Raw genomic sequence first — 22,960 nt, forward strand, 5'->3', positions numbered from 1 at the left:
CGTCCCGCCTTAAGTTTGTACCTAGGTCACATGACCCTTTGTTAATAAAAGGGGCTACTCTGTTGGAGGTAGGTAGGGATTGGAACTGGTCAGGCAAGGAGATGGACTCATCTCCAAGCGCTGGCTCCTCCCGACCCCTCCCTCAGCTGATGTCTTTGAAAATCTCATCAAGCCGACTCTGCGTGTGCTACCTCTGATTCGAAGTTATTGAATGTATATGGTTCTAAACCTGACAAGGTGATTGTGCAGCGTGACGTTTGCCTGGTTCAGGAAGTGCATTATTTGCAAGTTCCTTGTGGCTATGTTCTCTATGCCCGGCATGTGCGTCATGTGCGTGTTCAGCCATACCTCTTCGCTGGTCGTCCACTCGTAAGTGACAGCGTTCTTGCCCAGGCGCAGTTCTAGGATTTGATCGGGATTTACGAGCGGGTCCCACTCGTAGTGTACGTTGTGTCGGTCGTGGTGATGGTCGTGTTACCTTGGATGGCGGTCTGGTCGGTCGGCAGTATCATGTTGGATAAGGTGCATCTCGCCCTGTCACGCAGAAGGCTGGGTGTCTTTAGGTAAGTTTGAACCAGTCTTTGGGCATCAGGTAGTTGATCCAGGTCTGATTTGGTATGCGGGGGTAGCCCGTCAGGTACTCGAAAGGGGTTTTGATCTTGGCCTAGCGGCAGATAGTCGCACTTTCTCTTTTCTATGTGCGTGTAGTAGCTGTTGAATTATTCCATTATATGCTGTTCTCTTTGGCGGACTGTTTCATGTACAGCATGTAGTCCACCCAGTCCTGCTCGTATAGGTGCGCCTAGGTCATCGTCAGCAACAGCAGCCTGGTCGCCCAGCCTTCCAGCTGTTTCAGCTTTAGCTGTATCCCTCCTATCATACTCGCAAAAGAGTTCGGTAAGAGTGTATGGTAGTTCCTCACCAATCTCACTATCTGTCTGTCTTCCTCGTTGTCCGGGTCCAGCACGTCTGAAGGAACATCTTTGAAGACGACCAGGTTACATGCTCTACCCCCTGCGGCGCCGCCAGGTCAGTGTTCTGAAAGCAGCTTTTCATCAGCAGGGTGCCAAGGATAACTGCTGGTCCCGTTGCGTGGGCCCGCCCTGTATCCTGCTGAGAGTCGCCGCCTCGTCCGTCGTTGTCGTCCCAACTAGCGAGCACGCAACAGGTGAGATCAAGTTGTTGAAGAGGTTCCTTGCTTCTTGTAGCAGCGTGTTGCCTAGGGAGACTGCTGGATCTACTTGGCCCAGGAGATAGCCTGCCCCCTGTAGCGTGGAATTGACTGGTTCCGGGTTGTATCCCGCTTTCCCAGCCACCCTATTCAAAGGCATGGCTGGGTCCCCAACACAAGTCGAATAGGTGGAGGCCAAAAACCATACAGTTATTTCAACCATCCACTTTATTAAAATTCCCCATTTCCCCTTGCCACAGAAAACCTGTCGCTTTTGGACAACATCTCTTAAAGGAACACGCACATAAAATATCTTTAACAAAACCTAACTCAGCCACATGCATTCACTAAGCTATTAGGTACATAAGGTTTTTGTAAACATGTTTTCAAAAATTATTATTTTATTGGTATCTTTGTTGGTTTTGCAAAGAAAATATGGAGATTTTATAGTTTAAACTTAAAATAAATAACACAAAAGAAACGTGATTGCCCCATAAAATAAGGCGACTCAATGCGGTTCACATAATTTCTGTTATTGAAAAAAATGCATTCCTTTGTTATGAAAACAAAAGTTGATATAGGCAATTAGTCTTCCACTTGTGTTAAAAACATGGTTGTCTTGCTTGTTGAATTCAAATGTCACAGCATTTGATTGTCATCCTTTGTTCACCGCACAGAAATAACAACAGTGGCAGTGTTTAGCATCCCACGAGAAGTGTCTTTCTCTGAGATTGTTAATAAATAACGTGCAAAAACAAAATGAGGACAAAAAAATGCCTTTACAAAATACTTCTTTTTTGAAAGGACACCAGTTTACATATCCTTAGTTTTATCTAAATAAGAAAGCAGAGGAAGTTTTCAATAGTTAATTTGAAATGTTTTAGCTTTTCTTCATCAGTATGATATTCAATTCTAAAACTATATGCTGTATTATGTTTGCAAATCCTGTTTCACTTATTTAATCCATATTCAGTAAGATTTATCTATTGGTATTATATAACCCATGAGGCCATCAAAATTTGTTTTTGTAATTTTTTATAAAAGTTCTTTATTATTTAATTTGGATCCCCATGATTAGTTCTGTGAATCACAGCAGGGAGGACTTTTTCAGTATAACCTGAAGGCTGCAACCTTCTGCCAAGGTGATTCATCCCATCCAGCTCACTGCCTTCTCCAACGGTTTTTGGGTTTCTCCTCACACTCAGGGCCCTCACAAGTCCCAGAAAGTGCAATCGCAGGCTTTGCTGAGACCTGCGTTTCCTTGCCAAGACTCATGAGCAGGCCCGGGAGCTCGTACGAGATGGCCTTCTCCAAACGATCTAGCATGCAACCCCCATTCCAGCTGCAATGGTAGGAGAGCTGCTGGAAGTTGGACACTGGATTCACACCAAAGAAATCCTGATAGGCTTCCTTAGTGGGCAAGTCAAATTTGCTGACATTGGTCTTGGCCAGAATGGACTTGAAAATATAGTACTTATCTGGGTCAGAGACAATGTCCTGGATCACCTCGTAAGGATCACTAAACCAGCCTAGCATTTGGCGATAGGTCTGAAGGTAACGGTCAACAAGTAGAGAGTGTATGCGCACTCGAATGCCATGCTGCCGGATGAATGCGATCTTGTTTTCAATCTGGTTCTCTATCACCTGCAAGAAGAAAGACGTGAGAACTGATGAGAAAGTATTAACTCTCTCTTGAACTGTTGCAAAATAATATTTTTCCCCCTGAAAGCCAATGTTGCTCAAATAATTATACAACACAAGCTAAAAGTCTAAAAGAAAAAAAATGTTTTGGTTAATAACCCAAAACAGATCTCAATTTTTTTCTATCGAGTTTTTTTCTATACTACTTATATTGTAGTCACGGCTATTTCTGTCATTTCAATATCAGTAAATATTTAAAAATTTGCATAAACAAGCGTGTTAAAGACAGTTTTTTTTAATTTAGAGAAATCCGTAATTAGTAGTTGGAAAAATATTGTGAGAGAAAAAACTGAGAACGGGTTTGTATTATGCCGTTAAAACTTTACCACCAGTGTCATTAAAATTGAACAATATTTTCAAAACATTATATATTTATCTGATTCAGGATTTGTAAATGGCCATGAAGTTGGGGCAACCACATTTTTTTAATATTTGTTTGGCCAACACAAAAACACTGACAAAAATACACCTTCCACTACTGTAATCTTTTTTAGGTTAACATACCGTGGTTGACTGCCACAATGTCATTTTTCAAATCTAATGCCCCATAAAAACAGACTAATTGTATCACGTTTTCTGACTGCTTTTATCTCCCAGCTGACTTCGGGCCAGAGGCGGGGGACACTCTGAATTGGTGGCTAGTCAATCGCAGCGCATAAGGAGACAAACATAAATTCATGTTCATACTCATACCTAGGGCCAATTTAGAGTGCACGTCTTTGGAATGTGGGAGGAAACCGGAGTACCCAGAGAAAAACCCCACAGACCCAGGGAAAACGTGGAAACTTCACTCAGGTGGACGACCTGGATTTGAACCCAGGTCCACCACTGCGATGTCGATGGGCTAACCACTCAGCCGCCGGGCCCCCTTAAAGCTAAACGTTCTAACATATTTGGTAATTAAAAGAAAAAAAATACAAAGGGGAAGATGCCAAAATTCATACTTGGTTCAAGTCCTCCAGCAGAGATATCTCCTCCTTCATGAATAGCTCCCGGCTAGTATCAACGGCATATTCCCGAGTCCAGAATGAGCTGACGTAAACTCGAGGTGGTTCTGTGGCATTAATGAGGGGTGCCATGCTCCAGAAAAGGGCTCCATAGACCCTCATCAGGTCTTGAGTGGTGAGGCTGTCAGCTTTGTTGAGGATGATGCGGATTTGGGACTCACGGCCCTTCATCTGCTTGAAGAGCATTTCCAGTTCCCCTCCCACATCAAGTTTGGTGGGGTCAAAAACCAGGAAGATGAGATCAGCTCGGTCAATAAACCACTGGCACACCTCATTATAAGGGTATCCTGATGGGGTTGAGAAAAAATGACTTAAATTAAATGTGAAAAAAGCCTAAAAGTGTGAGTATACCATGATCTATGTATACTACTTGATTTCTATAATGAAATTTAATTAGTCATTTGGGGCTTGTAGGACATTTACATCTCACTCATTAAATCTTAGATAATCTCAGTGGCAGTCCGTGCATTTTCTTATAGCGCCTTCAACGGGTAAAATCCACTTCATAGCAGCATTAAATGAGTAAATACAAATACTGGAGCTTTTCGGACATTACAACATTAATGAGGGGGGATTTTCCTGGGAAGAGACAGCGATGAGCGTCAATGGCGTACCGGCAAACATTGCCCGAAAATGGGGTAAAATCCAGCCAAAATTAGCATTTATTGATTAAATACAAATACTGGAGCTTTTTAGACAACAGAACCGGGCCCGGAGTATCATTTCCTCGGGAAAAAGACAGCGATGAACATCGATACGTCCATGTACGTCCATACGCAAAACGGCAAAAATTTCACTAAAAAGGGGTAAAATCCAATTCCTAGCAGCATTTAGTGATTAAGTACAAACAGTGGACCTTAAATAGAAACACTGGATTTTTTTCAGACATCAGAACTAGGACCACAATTGAAAGATTATTTAGGAATGTAGCCATATTTTACTCATCAAAAATCCCTTTTAACTGTACACAATATCCATTCTCCTTTCTTCCTTCCTTCTTTTATATCACCATCGAAGCTAATGCTGAAAGTTGAGCCTGTCCTGTAATATTTCTGGCATAGTCCGTCTTGAAAATGGCTTTAAATCAACACAACAATATTTTTGCTCGTGCAGCTCGCTCCAAATGCAGTTTGGTAGCTCTGGATAATGACGTATCCCTACACCTGCGACAAGGCAATGACGTATCCCTATGCCTGTGACAATGCATTGTGGTGTTGCCAACTCGAAATCTGATTGGTTAAGGCAACAGTCTTATCGATGCTGGTTTAATGCAGCAGAGCCCGCAGAACTGATTGAACTTAGATAGAAAATAGTACTTAGATATTAAACAGTACTTAGATATTAAACAGTACTTAGATATTAAACAGTACTTGGATAATAAATAGTACTTAGATATTAAACAGCACTTAGATATTAAATGATACCTAGATATTAAACAGTACTTAGATATTAAACAGCACTTAGAAATTAAACAGTACTTATATATTAAACAGTACTTGGATATTAAACAGTACTTAGATACTAAACTCTCTCATGAATATAATTTTGAGAGTTGGTTTCAACAGCACTTAGATCCTAAACAGTACTTAGATATTAAATAGTACTTAGATATCAAACAGTACTTACATATTAAACAGTACTTAGACTCTCTCTCTCTCTTAGATATTAAACTCTCTCTTAGATCTTAAACTCTCTCATGAATATAATTTTGAGAGCTGGTTTCAACAGTAAACTCTGTGTCACCATTTTACCGGCGACCAAAAGACCGGCGACCAAAAGCACCAAAAGACCGGCGACCAAAGTCTGGTCACGTTCCACAGTGGCTCTATAGAAGGTTAGCAGAAGCTTGGTGTCCAAGTTATTCCTCCTGCGTAGCCTCGGGAAATTGAGTCGTTTCTGGGCTTTCTTCACCACTACCGTGGCGTTGGTAGACCAGGAGCGCTTGCCCATGACGTGGAGCCCCAGGTATTTGAAGGTCTGGAATGGGGCCAAATATGTGCTGCGTTTGCAACAGTCCAGGATTATTTCTTTAGTTTTCGTGGTGTTTAGTTTTAACCTTTTTCAAGTAAAAAAAACCTGGACATCATTAAGAAAGATCGGACAACTCCAGAGCAACCAAGCCTGTCACAAACGGAAACGAACATTTTCAGCACTAAATCGAATAAAAACGTTTGCCAGAAATATGACAGGATAGGCTCGACTTTCAGCATTAGCTTCAATGGCAAGAAAAGAAGGAGGAAAAAAAGGAGGATGGATATTGTGTACAGGTAAAAGCCATCACATTATGTTCTTCATAAGTGTACCACAACTGTATGCATACGCGTGCGCATACGCATAGAGTTGTGGTACACTTGTGAAGAACATAATGTCATGGCTCTCTTGAGTTTCCAGTTATTTTTACAATCCCTGATTTTTCACTGATAGAGTGATTGGAACAGATACTTTGTCACAAAAAACATTCATGAAGTTTGGTTCTTCTATGACTTATATATCATTTGCCTCCACTGAAGCCATGCCCCCTGCGCCAAATGATTTGAAACTGAAAAACTAAAAAATATTTGCAAAGGAAATTTAAAAAATTGTACAAAAAAATATTAAATTTGAAAAAAAAAGTAAAATCGGAAAAACTAAAATTTTAAATAAATTTAAAAGATCTGCAAGTATTTTTTGCGGTGTTCTTAAGTTTTGAAAACAATTAGAAAAAGAAAAATGTAAACTTACAGTTAAAAACATAATTTCTTTCATGAAATACTTTTGCCCTTTGTTAACTACACAGATCCCCCCCCCCCCGAAAATGTCATTTTTCCGCTTCAAAACGATTAGAAGGAGACTATTAGGGTTTTATTTGTTATTTTCACATATGTATATAAGTGATTGGGTCCTTTTTGTCACCAGTAGCAGTTAGCTAATCATCTCACTTCTAGTCATGGAGAAAAAGATAACATTAGTCTGGATTTTCAACCTATATATTGAAAACATCAAATCATCTACATCATAAAAAATACAATTCATTTGTCCGTTGAGCTAATTAAGCTTTTGATAGTTAATTCCTGTCAATTTGTTTTTGAAAATATAGGTGAAAAAGAGAAGTGATTGTTTATGTTTCAAGACTTTTTTAACCCAATTGTCCCAAATCCTCAAATGACCCAAACATTTGAATGAAAATGTTAAACAACTAAAAACATTACCTCTTTCTTGCTGTTTTCGGTTCTCAATGATGCCAGGAGTGTCAACAATGGTGACTCTCTCCAGCAGCTTGTGGGGCATCTCGTACCCCACCAGCCTTTCTAGGAAACCCTGGCCAAACTTCTCCAAGGGTGAGAAGGAACGAGAGCTGTCAGCTGCCATAACGATGCCCTCTATAGTGCGAAATTTCTCACCGTGCATTATGACAGTATATTCAGCGGTTGTGGGCTCCGCACCTGGTGAAAGGGTGAATGGATAATCTCCAATCTTTGGCATAAAACCTTTGCTGCGAATGTCTGTTAGTCATATTGATATATAGTACTGGCAATATGTAATGTTAAAAGTAATGTATACATGATTATGAAAGAAAAACTAACATGGGGAACACAATATGGATATTCCTCATCCTCACAAGGGTTGCTGAAGCCCATCCCAGCTGATTTAGGGCGAAAGGCAGACTCCACTCGAGACTGGTCGCTAGTCAGTCATAGGGCACAGAGAGAGAGAGTGATAGACAACCAAGACAACCATTCGAGCTCACATTCAAACCGCCAACAAGTGGGAATCGATGGTGTCCCATATACTCTACTACACTTCACTACTAGAACGCATTTTTTTCTGGAAAAAAACTTCATAAAAATGTGAAAATCCACGCTGAAATTGTAGTTAACTGACAGGAAATCCTGAGAATGGGAGCAGAGGTAAAGCGGGATTTTAGGTCCACGAAAGCGGCCTCTGCTGCTTCTGTCCCATGGAATGGGGACTTTGTGGACGTGAGCGCGGTGAGGTTGCGGCAATACGGCTATAGTCCCCGATAAAACACCTATAGAAGTTTGTGTTACCGTAAAAGCGCTCAGACGGTTCAATTGTGTAATCAACCCTAGTTGTTGAGACGTCCATGTAATCCGGGCCAACAATGGTAAAACAGCAACAGAAAAGATGTGTAAGGTCAGAAAGGAGTTGGGAAGCTTGGGAAATTTAGGAGCCTGTCTTTTCCTCACGGTTACGAAGGGTGTTAGGGCTTATCCCAGCTACTTGCACACAGGGGGGAGGACACACTGAATTGGGGGCCAATCAGACAACCAGTCATGCTCACACTCATATTAGGGGCAATTTCATAATTTTCATTCATAATTTTATGTTAATAGACCAGAAATATGAATTCCATTCATGATAACTGAATGTTCCTCTTTAGAACCTCATTCATCCATGACTATAAATACAATATGACAAATATAATGTTAAACTGAATTCACATACCTGTGTAGAGTTCTTGTGAGGGGTCTTCAAGACCGAGCAGATAGTTAATCATTGAGGACTTGCCCACACTCCAGGGTCCCAGGAACAAAATCATCGGCTTTGAAGTTATCTCACCATCTACAAATTAATTGAGAACAGCAAGACCAGAAATAATTTTAATGTCAGTAGGGTTTATCAATCAATATTGCAAACATAGGATCTTGTGTGCAAAATCATGACTTGTGAAACTTCCTTGACCTGCTTTCTTGTGCCTTCTTGCGGACATAATTTTTTGTCATTCTTCCTAAAAAAATGATGAGCACCTTTGCCTACCTTTTGGTTATGTGATACTTAGCAATCATTAGGTTCATTGGTTGTTTTATTGATTGATTGATTTATTGATGGATGGATGGATGGATGGATGGATGGATGGATAATGGATGGATGGATGGATGGATGGATGGATGGGTGGGTGGGTGGATGGGTGGATGGGTGGATGGATTGGTTGATCGATCGATTGATAGAGATGCTGTCACTGTCTAACCTACCTGTGACTTCATGTTGTCTCAGTTCATTGTATTTGAAGGCTTGCTCTACTGGTTTGATGGCGGAATGGTAGATGTTCAGTAGCTTCTTCATTGCAGCTGGAACAAATAAGAATATGGGTAGGTTAAAGTGAAAAGGAGGAATTTTGTAACGTTCTACATGTGACTTTATTGCATGTAAGGTTAAAACTTTGATTAAGTTCCATACCTAGTACTTGAGTTGATGAATCAGTAACAGCCAGTTGTAGTGTGTCGTCAATATGAGATCGGTCTCTTGGTGTTGGACCTTGATCTTTTTCTCCTAAATGGCAGAGTAAACTGTCAATCTAAACCAAAATTATGGCCCTATAATAAAATGTTAGTGTTGTGGGTGGATCATACGCCACATGTTTCCTCATTTATTTCTTAAACAAAAAACCCATGTCTCCATGTCAAATGCTCGTGGCAAGTGGACCACATGTCCTCAGAATAGCTATGACCCTTAAATCATGCAGTAGCCCATGCACATATATCACTCTATTTGCTCCGTTTGCTATTTTGGTCTGTTTATTTCTGTAACAGGGATTGCTGATAATTCCTCTTTTGCCACTCACAGTGTCATATTCGATAGAATGCAAATCCCTGGAAAATAAATACTGGTAACTGAGAAAGATCTTTCTAGTGTTATGAGGCGTGACATTAAGTAAATGTTCTACGCATTCTATTACAATATCTATAAATGATTAGTTTACAGTAATACCTTGACATACGAGTGTCTCAACAGATAAAATTTGAGATATGGGGAAAATTCCAAGCTAATTTTTGCCTTGAGATATGAGACAAATTTGAGATACGACCATACGAGATGGTTTCTGATGCTCCTGTACGGGTGGCCTGAGTATGTGAAAGGCTGCTTATGAGAATAGCATCGCTCTGTTTTTCTTGCGGCATCTCCCTCGCGTAAAGATATCCATGAGCTCCAGCCGCACAGGTTGCATTTTTTTACGGTTTGTTTTTGCGTTAGTCAGTGCAGAATTATGGGAAAAACAATGGGTCCAAAACAAGCTGTTGCAATGAATAGTAGTGAGAAGAAAAGGCAAATAATGGCAGTCGATATTAAGCACAAAATAATAGAAAAATATGAGAGTGTTGTACGCGTGACCACCATTTCCAAGCTGCACACTGACATTTTAATATGGATAAAAGGTAAACAGTTAGCGGGAGATAGGCTGACCAAGTCGATAATCTGCGAAAAAGCCATCAGAATCTACATGGACTTGAACGCAAAGCAAGAATCTGAATAAGGTCTTTGACACCGGCGGAACCTTTCAAAGCGAATCGTGGCAGGTTCGATAATTTTTAAAAACAAACTGGGAGACACTTGGTTCTCTTTCTCGTTCGCGCACTCCGGGATAAGCAGCTATCGTCTGTCTGTACTGAATAATGTAACGTTTTAGTATTGAAGGTCATAACCATTAAATAGGTATTTATTACTTTGTGAATAGGGTGTGAATTAGAACAAATAAAAACATATTTTTCCATTGTAATACCCAGTTTTTGGTGTTTTTTTCAGAAGGCGGGAACAGGTTACTTTGTATTTAGTTATTTTCCATTGGAAAAATTGATTTGATAAATGATTAAATTCACATATGAGCTCAATCCCAGAATGCATTAAGCTCGTATCTCAAGGAATTACTGTATATCAATATTGTAGAAGGTTGTTGTGTAAGGTATATCAATGTATGACATCTATTATATTTTTATGGTACCTGTGGTCCATGCAGGATTTTTGAATTCTAGAGAAATATTCTCCACCTCTGGAATTTTTTCAGATGTTCCTTCTCTTTTATCTTCCATTCTTGCATGCTCAGTAGACTCGGGTGTGAATTCTTCAATAACCTCTGAAATTGCTTCGGGTTCAGAAAAAGGTGCACTTTCTGTTGCATCTACCTCAGTGTCATTATTAGTAACTTTTAGCCTTTCTTTTTCAGGTTTTGATAACACTTCTGCTTCATGGTCTCCGTCAATTTCAAAAATCGCTTCTGTTTCAGTTTTGTATTCTACCTCAGGTTCTGATATCACATCTGCTTCAGTTTCTAATCTCACTTCTGCCTTGTTTTCATATTCCAATTCAGGTTTTGTTATTACACCGTATTCAGCTTCAAATTCTGAATCCAGATCTGATATCACTTCTGTTTCAGGTTCAGACATGACATCCAATTCATATACTGCTTCATGTTCTAAGATAACTTGTTCAAACTCAAACCCTGATTCAGAATTCGAAATCACTTTTGGTTCAGCTTCATATTGTGATTCATGTTCTGATATCTCCTCTGTTACGGTATCATAGTTTTCTACCAATTCAAATATCACCTCTGGATCAGCATCATGTTCTTCTTCAAGGTCTGACATGGGTTCTTGGAGACCATCATTATTTGTTTCATTTTCTGAAATAACCTCAGTTTCAGTGTCATAATTTGGTTCAGCTTCAGAAGACACTTGTGGCTCATCGGGTCCAGGACTGATTTCAAGAACAATTGCTTGGCCTTGCTCCATTCCTTGCTCTGATCCTACTTTTTCAATGGTTATCTCCTCTATATCTTTTAGCACTGTTCTTTCATTGTCTTCATCTACCTTATGGGTTTCCTCATCTGTTTCAAAAACCACCTCTTCCTCTCCAGAATCTGCGTCGTGAAGGACATTTGGTTCATCTTTTGGCAATTCATCTTCTACGTCTTTACTTATATCTTCCTTATCCATACGCACTCCTGTTGTTGATGAAACCTTACCAACCTCTTCATTTTCATTCACTTCCTTCACATATGTCACTTCGGATTTGTTTTCTTCTTCTATGATAACATGTAGGGCAGAGTCCTCATGTTCCTCTTCATTGCTTGGTAATGCAACAAGAGAAACCTCAGTATGTTGTAGTAGTTTGTCATCTAATTCTGATTCTTCTTCTGGCCATTCTAGAGGGGCCGACTCTTGCTCAGATGCAGCAGATATTGGAGTCCGGGGTTGACACAGGGGCCGCTCTGGGGCTGGAGTGTCATTTGATGAAGTCGGGCTGGGATGTTCATCTGTTGTGTCACATCCAGAAGAAAAAAGATTTCTCTCCGGCTCCTGGAGCTGAATGGGTAACAGTGGATCTTCATTGGGAATGGATGAGCCTGGCATTAAACCACAAAAATTGAGAAAGAGAGAATTTTATTAACATATGATTAGGGTGTAGTCAGGTGCTTTTATCTGTTAACATTTTGTCCTTTCACACTACGATATTTTCATGTTAACCATGATGATCCTCAATGTGCAGTCTATTACTGACACCTTTGAGGTGATTATTGCTATAAAATTACCGCAAACTATTTTACTTCACGGTGACACCGGCGCCCCGCACCCTCGCGGCGACACCCCGCATCCTCGCTCAAATATCGGCGGCCCGCCCGTGTGACAGGGTGAAGTAGTTGATGTTATACATGAGTGCAGGTGTTAAGTTAAAAAGGGACTCATGCCGCTAGCATGCGTTAAACACGGGGCGATGACGTAATGACTAACCAATGGTCATAGACCTTGGTAGGGTATAATAACGGGCTATTCAGACATTTTCTCTAAGTTGGTTTTGGAAATACAACAAAGAGCCTGTCTGATTATTTCACCCGTCTTTTAAAGGTATGTTGCTTTGTTTTGAATAACGACTGAGTGTGAGATGTGCAAGAGGCAATAGTAGCATGTCAGAAAGAACGTAATGCTTAGTGATGCTTGTTTACTTCTTTATGTGTGCGCGTAAATGTGCGAGTCTCGGGTATTGTTTACAGCAAGCTACCTTCGGCCGCTGGTTATTTACTTTTTCATGTGTGCGAGTAAATGTGCGAGTCTCGGGTATTGTTTAAAGCGAGCTACCTTCGACCGTGGGTTGTTTACTTTTTTTTATGTGTGTGCGCGAATGTGCGCGTCTCGGGTGCATTGTCTACAGCAGGCTACTTTCGGCCGCCGTTATAACAGTAGCATAATAGTATGCAGTAAATGACGGCCGGAACAAAAGGTAACAAGTTACAATACTCATAAGTTATAATCGTTTATGCAGCAAGTACATTGCTTTGGATTATAACGGGTTGTTAATATGTTACTATGTATATATTTGAGTGTTATTGTATATTATGTTTTGTGTGAATTGCTTAAATAACTAAAGTTGGTTGAAATACAAATACCACGAAGGACCTGTCTGATTATTTCACCCGTCTTTTAAAGGCGAAATACTACCACCCCGTGGAAAATCACGGGTACAACATTTTTGGAGGCACCGCTGGGATTGCTGCTTTGATGACCAGTATTCACAACCTGAGTACTGAATGCTGAGCCCGCAAAACCTAAACCACAACCAGGATCAAGACAGTGAGAAGAGGTGTTGCTGTTAAAAGGAACGTGAAGTTGGCAGAGTACTCGTCATCTGAGGCCAGTAGAGATCATCAGAGAGACGGTAAAAACGTGCCAGTTCAGTGTTCACTTTTGCATCATAAACCAAACTCCTACCGTGTTGAGAAAATGGAAATGGAACGGGAGCAAGTACGCATAGAGGTAGAAGAAATGTTGTACAAGCTAACAGTTAATGACCTGTTAGAAATATGTGATTTCCTTAACATAGGGAAAACGAAACGCATATCAGTATGCAAATTGTTGTGTCACATCGATAACCACCTGGAAAGGAACGAACTCAAAGACGAGGACAAAGGTATGTCTGAGTTGTTAAAATTAAAAGAGGGGATAAGGATGTTGTATGAAGACAGAAGACTGGGGTGGCAGAGACTTTTTGGGGCAAAGCAGGCAATAAATAGTGAACACTTGGCCTCTCTTGAGCGTGAAAAAATTCTCAAGAGGGACCTTGAAGCCATGAAACAAGAACAAGCTAGGCATAATGGAGAGAGCGATAAGCAAAGAAGAGATTTGTTGGAGCAGCTCTCTGCGAGAAATGAAGCTATAGAAAATCTGCAGTACGAAAATGTAGAGTTGAAGAACCAGCTTGACAAAACAGTTGGCTGTTTAGCAAAGGCAGCAGCAGATGTGGAAGCAAAAGAATTGAAGCTTTCATCTTATGAAGAGGAAATAGCCCGACAGAAAAAACTCTTGGCGCTAGAAAACTTGCATACTGATGAAATCGTTCAATCTAAAGATCACATCATCAAAAAACTGGAAGAGGACATATTGCAACAGAGAGAAGCCTTTCAGAAAAAGATTGACCATCTTGAACTTCAGTTTGAACAAGCTGAGCAGCAGAAAACTGATGAGATTAGCGTACTGCAAGAAGAGAAAATGGCTCTGGAGAAACAGGTGGACATGTTTGTTGTGGAGAAGGAGAAACTTTTTCAGACCAAGCAAGCAACAGAAAGAGAGATTATGGCATCTCTCCAGAGGGAGGAAGTACTGAAAGAGGAGCTTGAATTATTGAAGCTGCAAAAAGTTACATTCTTGAGAGAAAGGGAACAAGAACAGGCGAATGAGAGGTTAAAGATGAAATCAACAAGAGCTTTGACGCAATATGGTAGAGATACTGACAAGTCTCCCCTTGAATGTCAAAAATCTAGTGAATTAATTCCTACTCAACAGACAAAGACGAGTAGATTCCCAAAGGTCAAACCAAAACCAGGAGAACGCGTCCTGATAAAAAACCTGACACCAAGAGGAGGACCTGGGAAGCTCCGTGACTTCTGGGAAGATACAGTTCACACAGTGGTGAAGCAAATGGGATCTGGCCTACTAATTTATGAAGTTAGGCCAGGAAGAGGTAAAGATCGTTCCAGAATTCTGTACAGAAATCTACTAATGTCTTGTGAATATTTGCCCGTTGAGATAACACCAGAAGAAGGGAAAATCGGCACGAGGACGCCGAGAAAGAAAAAGCAGCCGGCATCTCATCAGGAGTCAGAAAAAGAAGGCGATGACGAGGATGACTTCCACTGTGAGCTGCGCCAGCTAAATGAGAGAGGTGCCCAGGAGATGGAGCCGGAGCGCGGGCCACTGCCTGTGGACCGGACACACGGGGTGGGGGGCCCTGCTTCCGGACCAGTACAAGTGGAAGGGGACCATCAGCTGGAGGACCTGCCTGGTGAGGGAGCAAACCCTCCTCTTGAAGGTCCTAGTGCTGAACAGTTATCAGAGACTTTCCCGCCAACCGCCGTGACGGAACCTGAGGCGCTGACTGATGAACGGCCGAGAAGGGAGAGACACCCACCACGACGTACGACCTATGACCATCTTGGAATCCCCTCCTGTTATAGTACACAGTCACCGCAGGAGCGGCTAACTGTTTACCCTGCACCAGGAGTGGGCCCTTGGTTAGTACACCTGCATCCATATTACCTGCAGCCACCTTTTTTGTTTGGACTTCAACAAGCTTGAACCTACAAGGACGACGTGCATGATGCGGTCATGGACTGTCATGGACTGTCATGGACTGTTATGGACTGTTATGGACTGTCATGGACTGTGATTACTGTGCCATCCAGTAAAACGTGGACCGTACGAGTTGTGGATTATATTTGAACTGTGGCCGTGCCGCCTGGACTTTAATGAGCATCGGCTCACCAATGTGGGAATGTTTGGGAGCATATTAATGTCGGGACGACATTTGTTTTTGTGGGGGAGAGTGTGACAGGGTGAAGTAGTTGATGTTATACATGAGTGCAGGTGTTAAGTTAAAAAGGGACTCATGCCGCTAGCATGCGTTAAACACGGGGCGATGACGTAATGACTAACCAATGGTCATAGACCTTGGTAGGGTATAATAACGGGCTATTCAGACATTTTCTCTAAGTTGGTTTTGGAAATACAACAAAGAGCCTGTCTGATTATTTCACCCGTCTTTTAAAGGTATGTTGCTTTGTTTTGAATAACGACTGAGTGTGAGATGTGCAAGAGGCAATAGTAGCATGTCAGAAAGAACGTAATGCTTAGTGATGCTTGTTTACTTCTTTATGTGTGCGCGTAAATGTGCGAGTCTCGGGTATTGTTTACAGCAAGCTACCTTCGGCCGCTGGTTATTTACTTTTTCATGTGTGCGAGTAAATGTGCGAGTCTCGGGTATTGTTTAAAGCGAGCTACCTTCGACCGTGGGTTGTTTACTTTTTTTTATGTGTGTGCGCGAATGTGCGCGTCTCGGGTGCATTGTCTACAGCAGGCTACTTTCGGCCGCCGTTATAACAGTAGCATAATAGTATGCAGTAAATGACGGCCGGAACAAAAGGTAACAAGTTACAATACTCATAAGTTATAATCGTTTATGCAGCAAGTACATTGCTTTGGATTATAACGGGTTGTTAATATGTTACTATGTATATATTTGAGTGTTATTGTATATTATGTTTTGTGTGAATTGCTTAAATAACTAAAGTTGGTTGAAATACAAATACCACGAAGGACCTGTCTGATTATTTCACCCGTCTTTTAAAGGCGAAATACTACCACCCCGTGGAAAATCACGGGTACAACACCCGCACCCTTGTGCCCGTCCCCGCGCCCACCACCCATCGCCGTGACCTGCTCTTGTGTGCCCGCCCCGACGCCCCGCCCTCGTGCGCCCCAGTGACGGTAATTCTCTTGGCGGGGGTAACGATGGCAGCGTGGACTTGGAGGCTGCGGACGGCCATCTTTTTGGCGGGGGCCACGGCGGCGGCGTGGATTTGGAGGCCGTGGACGGTCTCCCCAACAGCCAAAACTTGGAGGCGTGGACTTGAAGGCCGCGAGGGGCCATCCCTTTGCTGTGGACTTGGAGGCCGTGGACGGCCATCCCATTGGCGGGGCCCCCGACAGGGAGAACATGGAGGTCGAGGACAGAGACGTCGATGATGACTCTGGCAGCGATTAGCCTTCAGGCTCCCTGGTCGATGCTTCTAGCAGTATTGCTATTGAGTGTTAGGTGAGTCTTTCCGCCACCTTGCACCGCTACTCCCTAGTGGACCTGACTGTGCGACCTTTCGACGGGCCAGCTCACCACTTCTTTCCAGGCCAGCCGGGACGACCACCTGAAGGGCCTGCTCGCCGCTTCTTTGCGGGCCGGCCGGGACGACACCCTGAAGGGCTTGCTCTTCGTCCCTTTTGTATTCTTCATTTTTTGTCATTAAAAGCCCAAGTTTTGCACCAGCAGTTTTTGCCATCATTTTTCCCTGCATCCTGGGTTCAACTTCACCACGCACAAACTAGAACTCTGGAATAAGTAAAATTATTGTGATCTTTGTATATTGGTGTATTAAGAAAATTCTAATTGATAAACATGCTAATTTTATTAAAGTGACCAAATACTTTATTCACCAAAATTGTAAATGTCATGTACTTCGTTATGATATGCCATACAAAAGACAAATGGATGAATTAATGTACTTTGCATATTGTGTAATCAATTTGGCCGAAATGATTTTACTGATATTTCAGGGTAATAATGATTTGCTACATTACATGTTATAAACGGCCCAGTGGAGCGAGTGATTAGCACGTTGGCCTCATGGTTCTGGGATCCTGGGTTCAAATCCAGGGTCGGTCCACCTGTGTGGAGTTTACATGTTCTCCTCGGGCCTGCGTGGGTTTCCTTCGGGTCCTCCGGTTTCCTCCCACATTCCAAAAACATTCATGGTAGGCTGATTGGACAATCTAAATTGCCCCTAGGTAGGGGTGTGAGTATTAATGGTTGTCCGTCTCCTTGGGGCCTGCGATCGGCTGGCCATCGATTCAGGTTGTCCCCCACCTCTGGCCCAAAGTCAACTGAGATAGGCTCCAGCACCCCCTATGATCCAAATGAGGATAAAGCGGTTCAGAAAATGAGATGAGATAAGACACGTTATAGGACTTTGAAAAGAGCTGCTGTTTGGGGATCTCCAGGTAGTAAGAGTTTGAGCATTGTGAATATTGGCTGACTAAAATCAAATGACTTTAATGTGCTTCAAACTTTCCCTCCCTGGGTTCGACCTGACCAATTAACCACTGATTGTGTGTATAGGAAAACTAAACACTACAAGAAGGAGGAATGGCTGAGGCTGTCATAGCAGTTTGCCGCAACTGATTTATGGACCAGTGGTCTGGCTAGGGAGTTTTCTCCCACATTGTTTATTTCTTCCAATGTTGGCGTTAAAATACTGTCTCTTTTCAACCGTGAATGTCCCATTACTGTTAAATTCTACTATAGGCACTATTGATTACTTATTTATAAAAAAAAATAACATTGCTTTTTGACAATCTTGGAAAATTGAGTAAGTCTGAGGAATGTGATGTTCAATTTATACTAATCATTGTTGTAGTAGTTATTTTATTTCCAGTAACACCGCCTGGGATGGAGAAGTTCCTGCTTGAGAGCAATTCAAACTCTTGGCTGCACAATTTACACACAATACACATTCAGAACTCTCCCTTGCTTTGAACTAACGGATACTTGCGTATGAGACACCACGACCGCGGATCGTAAAAGAAAGAACTTCAACTGCGGACTATCTAGTCGAAGAGTATTTGATTTTATATATTTTTTCTCGTTTTTTGTTACTATAATAAAGTATTGTGTAAAGTATTATTTTCTTTCTTGTGTACGTCCAGATTGCAAATATTTTTTTTACCATACTGAAGGTTTTGATGTGTTAATTTTTATAGTTTTTTTATTATTTATACCTTGGAAAATCCTTATATGTAAATTCCTTTTTAACTGAAACCGACCCACTAATATTCAAATTAACACCCACTTTGGGCTGTGGGAGAGAGAGCTTTTAAGCTGGAGTCAGATCATGAGAAGTTGTCCTTTACTTTGCAAATAAAGAGAATTGACCAAGCTTCAATAATATCTTCAATAATAGTTTGTCAATTATCTCACAAAATCATTCAGAGCAAAAATAAGAACATTATCACATTCTAACATCCTAAAACAGTCTCTTTACTTTAAAATCTCATCCTAACAACATGAACTAAATGTGCCATATTTCTAGGCCTTATCGTTTACTGCTTAATAGTACTGATATCAAGGGTTCAATGTCAGGCTCTGGCCTTCCTGTGTAACGTTTGAATGTTCTCCCTATGCCTGTGTGGGTTTCCTCCAGGTACTCCAGTTTCCTCCCACATCCCCAAAACCTCCATGGTAGGCTGATTGAGCACTACAAATTGTCCTTAGGTATGCGTGTGAGGGCGAATTGTCGTTTGTCTCTTTGTAAGCCCTACGACTGACTGACGACCAGTTTAAGGTGTAGTTCACCTTTCGACCGAAGTCAGCTGCAACAGGGTCCAGCATCACACGTCCCTAACTAGAAAAAATGGTGATTAAGATGTTATGAATAAATACCATTCTACATTTGTTCATACTAACTCAGAAAACTCTTTTTCCTTACAGGTACCTGAAGATGAAAATTTAAAAACATATTATACACATTTGCCCGCATTAATTTAATCTGTGATCCTAGACAGATTGAGTTTATCTGTCCGATGTACTTTCTCTTCTTCTATTTTAAGAGATTGAATGACCTATTAAGCTATTTATTGCAGATGATGTGCTTTGCTATCTTATCACTCCCTAGATAGATTGTCAGGTTTCAAGGTCATGGGCCGCTGAGTGTCATGTGCTCACTGTACGTTGCAACCATGTCGCTTGTATTGTAGCACAGGTGTGTCTTTGCTAGACTTAGGTGTTCCACAAATGTCAGCAAGTAAGTGACAAATATTTCGGGGCACCTTGTCCTTGGTGCTGGCATGCACCATTTGGTTTTATCTTAGTAGTTTGGGTCCTTCCTCTGTGATTGTCTGGAAGCCGCCATGCTACTCTGATGAAACATATGGCACCACACATTCCTTTTAACAAATTCAGTGGTTGGTGGGCGCAGTGACATCTGTTTAGCAGACAGGGTGTTTAATGAATAAATTTTTAATTAGCCTAAATACAATGAAGGCCGCCCTGCGATTGGCTGGGCACCAATTCAGGCTGTTCCTGGCCTCTGGCCCGGAGGCAGCTGGGATTGGCTCTAGCACCCCCCACTACACTAATGAGGATAAAGCGGTTCAGAAAATTAGAGATGAGACAATGAAGCCCCTTTTCAAGAATTTCAACATTAAATTTAGTTTAGTTTAGTGGGAATTTCAATCAGCTTCACGATTTTGAGCCTCAAATTGGATTGGATTGGATAACTCTATTCATCCCGTATTCGGGAAATTTCATTGTCACAGCAGCAAGAGGCTGAGGATGCAGGAATAGAAAAGGCATTTTATACATAAATAGATAGGTAATAAGTAAGTTAATAACTAAAAAAAAAAAACGCAAAAAATAATATATAGACAAATAAACGTGTTGCTGAAATGTATATATATATATATATATATATATATATATATATATATATATATATATATATATATATATATATATATATATATATATATATATATATATATATATATATATATATATATATATATATATATATATATATATATATATATATATATATATATATATATATATATATATATATATATATATATATATATATATATATATATATGTATATATATATATATATATATATATATATATATATATATATATATATATATATATATATATAGAGAGAGAGAGAGAGAGAGAGAGAGAGAGAGAGAGAGAGAGAGAGAGAGATAGATAGATAGATAGATAGATAGATAGGATAGATAGATATATGTATATGTGTATATATATATATATATATACATATATACACATACATACATACATACACATACATATATACACATACATACATACACATATACACATACATACATGCATGCATACGGTAGGTCTTATCACTCAGCCATTTTTTTGTTAAAGAGCCTCACAGCTGATGGGAGAAAGAATCTGCGGAAGTGCTCCTTCCTGCAATGAGGGTGTAGCAGTCTATTGCTGAAAGACCTTTGGAGGGACTCCACAGACTCATGCAGGGGATGGGAACTGCTGTCCATGATGGACTACATCCTGGTCACCATCCTCCGCTCTCCCACTTCCTCCACAGCGTCCAAAGGACAGCCCAGAACAGAGCTGGCCCTCCTGACTAGCTTATTCAGCCTGTTCCTGTCCCTCTACATGCTCCCGTATCTTCAACAGACCACTGCATAAAACACTGTAGATGTCACCACAGTGTCCTGCACACTCCAAAGGAACATAGTCTCTTTAGTAGGTAGAGGCGGCTCTGACCCCTTTTATACAGGGCATCTTTGTTTGTGGACCAGTCTAGTTTGTTGTTGAGGTGAACACCCATGTACTTAAAATTCTCCACGATTTCAATGTCTGTACCCGGGATGTTCCCTGAGTGGTCTGTTGAGGATTCCTCCGAAAATCGATGACCATTTCCTTTGTCTTACTGGTGTTGATGTAGAGGTGGTTTTGCCTACACTTGTCAACAAAGGCTGTGATGACTCCCCTATACTCCAGGTCCCGTCTGTCACTCGTCCAACAATAGCGGTGTCGTCAGAGAACTTCCGTAGGTGGCAGGTGTCTGTATTATGTTTGAAGTCTGATGTGAAATTAATGTTTCATGAATGTTTTTGGCAGCTAAAATACTTACCTAAAAGACAGGTAGAACCATCAAATTTCATAAAGATGCCCTATGATAAGACTCCAACAAAGAACTAACTGTGAGGTAATCAATACAACAGGGGTGGCCAACTCCGGTCCTCGAGGACCCCCATCCAGTTCGTTTTCCATGTCTCCCTCAACCAACACACCAGAATCAAATAACCCAGATCGGCATGAAGCTTCTGTACAGCTTGCTTATGAGTTGATCATTTGATTCAGGTGTGGTAGAGGAGAAAGATATGGAAAGCAGACTGGATAGGGGCTCTCGAGGACCGGAATTGGCAACCCCTGACCTACACCATGATGCCTGAAAATGAAGATAGTCAGTTTTCTAAATATTCTCTTACTGTTAAAAAAAACATTGATTTTTTTTGCTAAATAAATAGCTAAGATGTTCGAGTAGGTTTTTTAACCATTCAAGAATCAACTATTCCATTTCATGAAAATTTGTTATCCTGAGAAATTTATAGTTTTTCAATAATTAAAATTTTAATATACAGAATTTTGTATTAAACAAAAATTATTATACGCATTTTCTGATGATATAAGTCAATGTTGTGAATAGCATATATTTGTGAATATATTTTCTTTGTCCTTTGACATTACATTTCCAGTGTCTCACGTACATCTATATAGCAAACTGTTTTTTCAGCAATACATATCTGTTTTATCATGATATCCATACATTCTAGAAAGCCACAGAGACACCAGTGTGTCAAGTATCTGGTGACGATTTAGTTGCACAAATGCCTTTCGTGTGACTGCAGCTGTTTTCAGGATCTGAAATAAACCTATTCAAGGGCATAGAGGATATCTCAAACAAGCTGAAAACGGCAACACATTTTACATCAAACTTTTTAAATGTTGTTTTGATTTTATTAATTGGAATGTGATTTTCATTTTGTAAGACGAAACGAAAACAATTACGAAATTGAAGCAGCATGATGTGCATATTTTTCACACACACACACACACACAGATATATATATATATATATATATATATATATATATATATATATATATATATATATATATATATATATATATATATATATATATATATATATATATATATATATATATATATATATATATATATATATATATATATATATATATATATATATATATATATATATATATATATATATATATATATATATATATATATATATAAGGAGCCCCCACATGCAAAAAAAGTACCACTGCAATCACATTTTGCAGCAAGCACAAACACCCAAAGCTTCTTGGCCATACCTCCAGGAAATAGAGCCAGCAGAGCAAGGACGCAGCACCCACTGACCAGAGATTTCATTTTGGCTGCCAGGGGCTTTGCAGTCCTCTACCCAGGTTATATATACACGCCTCAGGCAGAAAGTTAATGGCTGTAATCCCTATGGAGGTGGGCCACAGCAACATTTTCATAACTCTGATTGGTTATTTCAACAGCCCTTCAGAGGTTCTACTCCTACTTTGGATTCCAAAAAAGCTAATGTTGTATTAAGTGTATTGTAGTGTAGTAAAGTATAGTTTCATGTCATGCAGTGTGGTGTCGTATATATGTACTT

At 40.5% G+C, this 22,960-nt stretch overlaps 2 protein-coding genes across 2 annotated transcripts; one reads left to right on the plus strand and one right to left on the minus strand.

Annotated features, from left to right (window-relative positions):
- Positions 1-1,410: 1,410 nt before the first annotated feature.
- Positions 1,411-22,727, minus strand: srla (sarcalumenin a). Its single transcript, XM_077718161.1, has 8 exons — positions 22,650-22,727; positions 10,598-11,998; positions 9,058-9,150; positions 8,853-8,948; positions 8,326-8,442; positions 7,068-7,301; positions 3,817-4,166; positions 1,411-2,815 (listed from the first exon to the last, which is right to left on the minus strand). Exons 1-8 carry the CDS (start codon positions 22,705-22,707, stop codon positions 2,333-2,335), a joined length of 2,832 nt encoding a protein of 943 aa, XP_077574287.1. The 5' UTR covers positions 22,708-22,727; the 3' UTR covers positions 1,411-2,332.
- Positions 13,162-16,407, plus strand: LOC144198286 (uncharacterized). The gene is made up of 2 exons (XM_077719212.1): positions 13,162-15,157; positions 16,272-16,407. The coding sequence occupies exons 1-2, from the start codon at positions 13,371-13,373 to the stop codon at positions 16,405-16,407; spliced, it is 1,923 nt and encodes a 640-aa protein (XP_077575338.1). The 5' UTR covers positions 13,162-13,370.
- Positions 22,728-22,960: the final 233 nt, after the last annotated feature.

The sequence above is a fragment of the Stigmatopora nigra genome, chromosome 6 (assembly GCF_051989575.1).
Source record: "Stigmatopora nigra isolate UIUO_SnigA chromosome 6, RoL_Snig_1.1, whole genome shotgun sequence".
NCBI lineage: Eukaryota > Metazoa > Chordata > Actinopteri > Syngnathiformes > Syngnathidae > Stigmatopora > Stigmatopora nigra.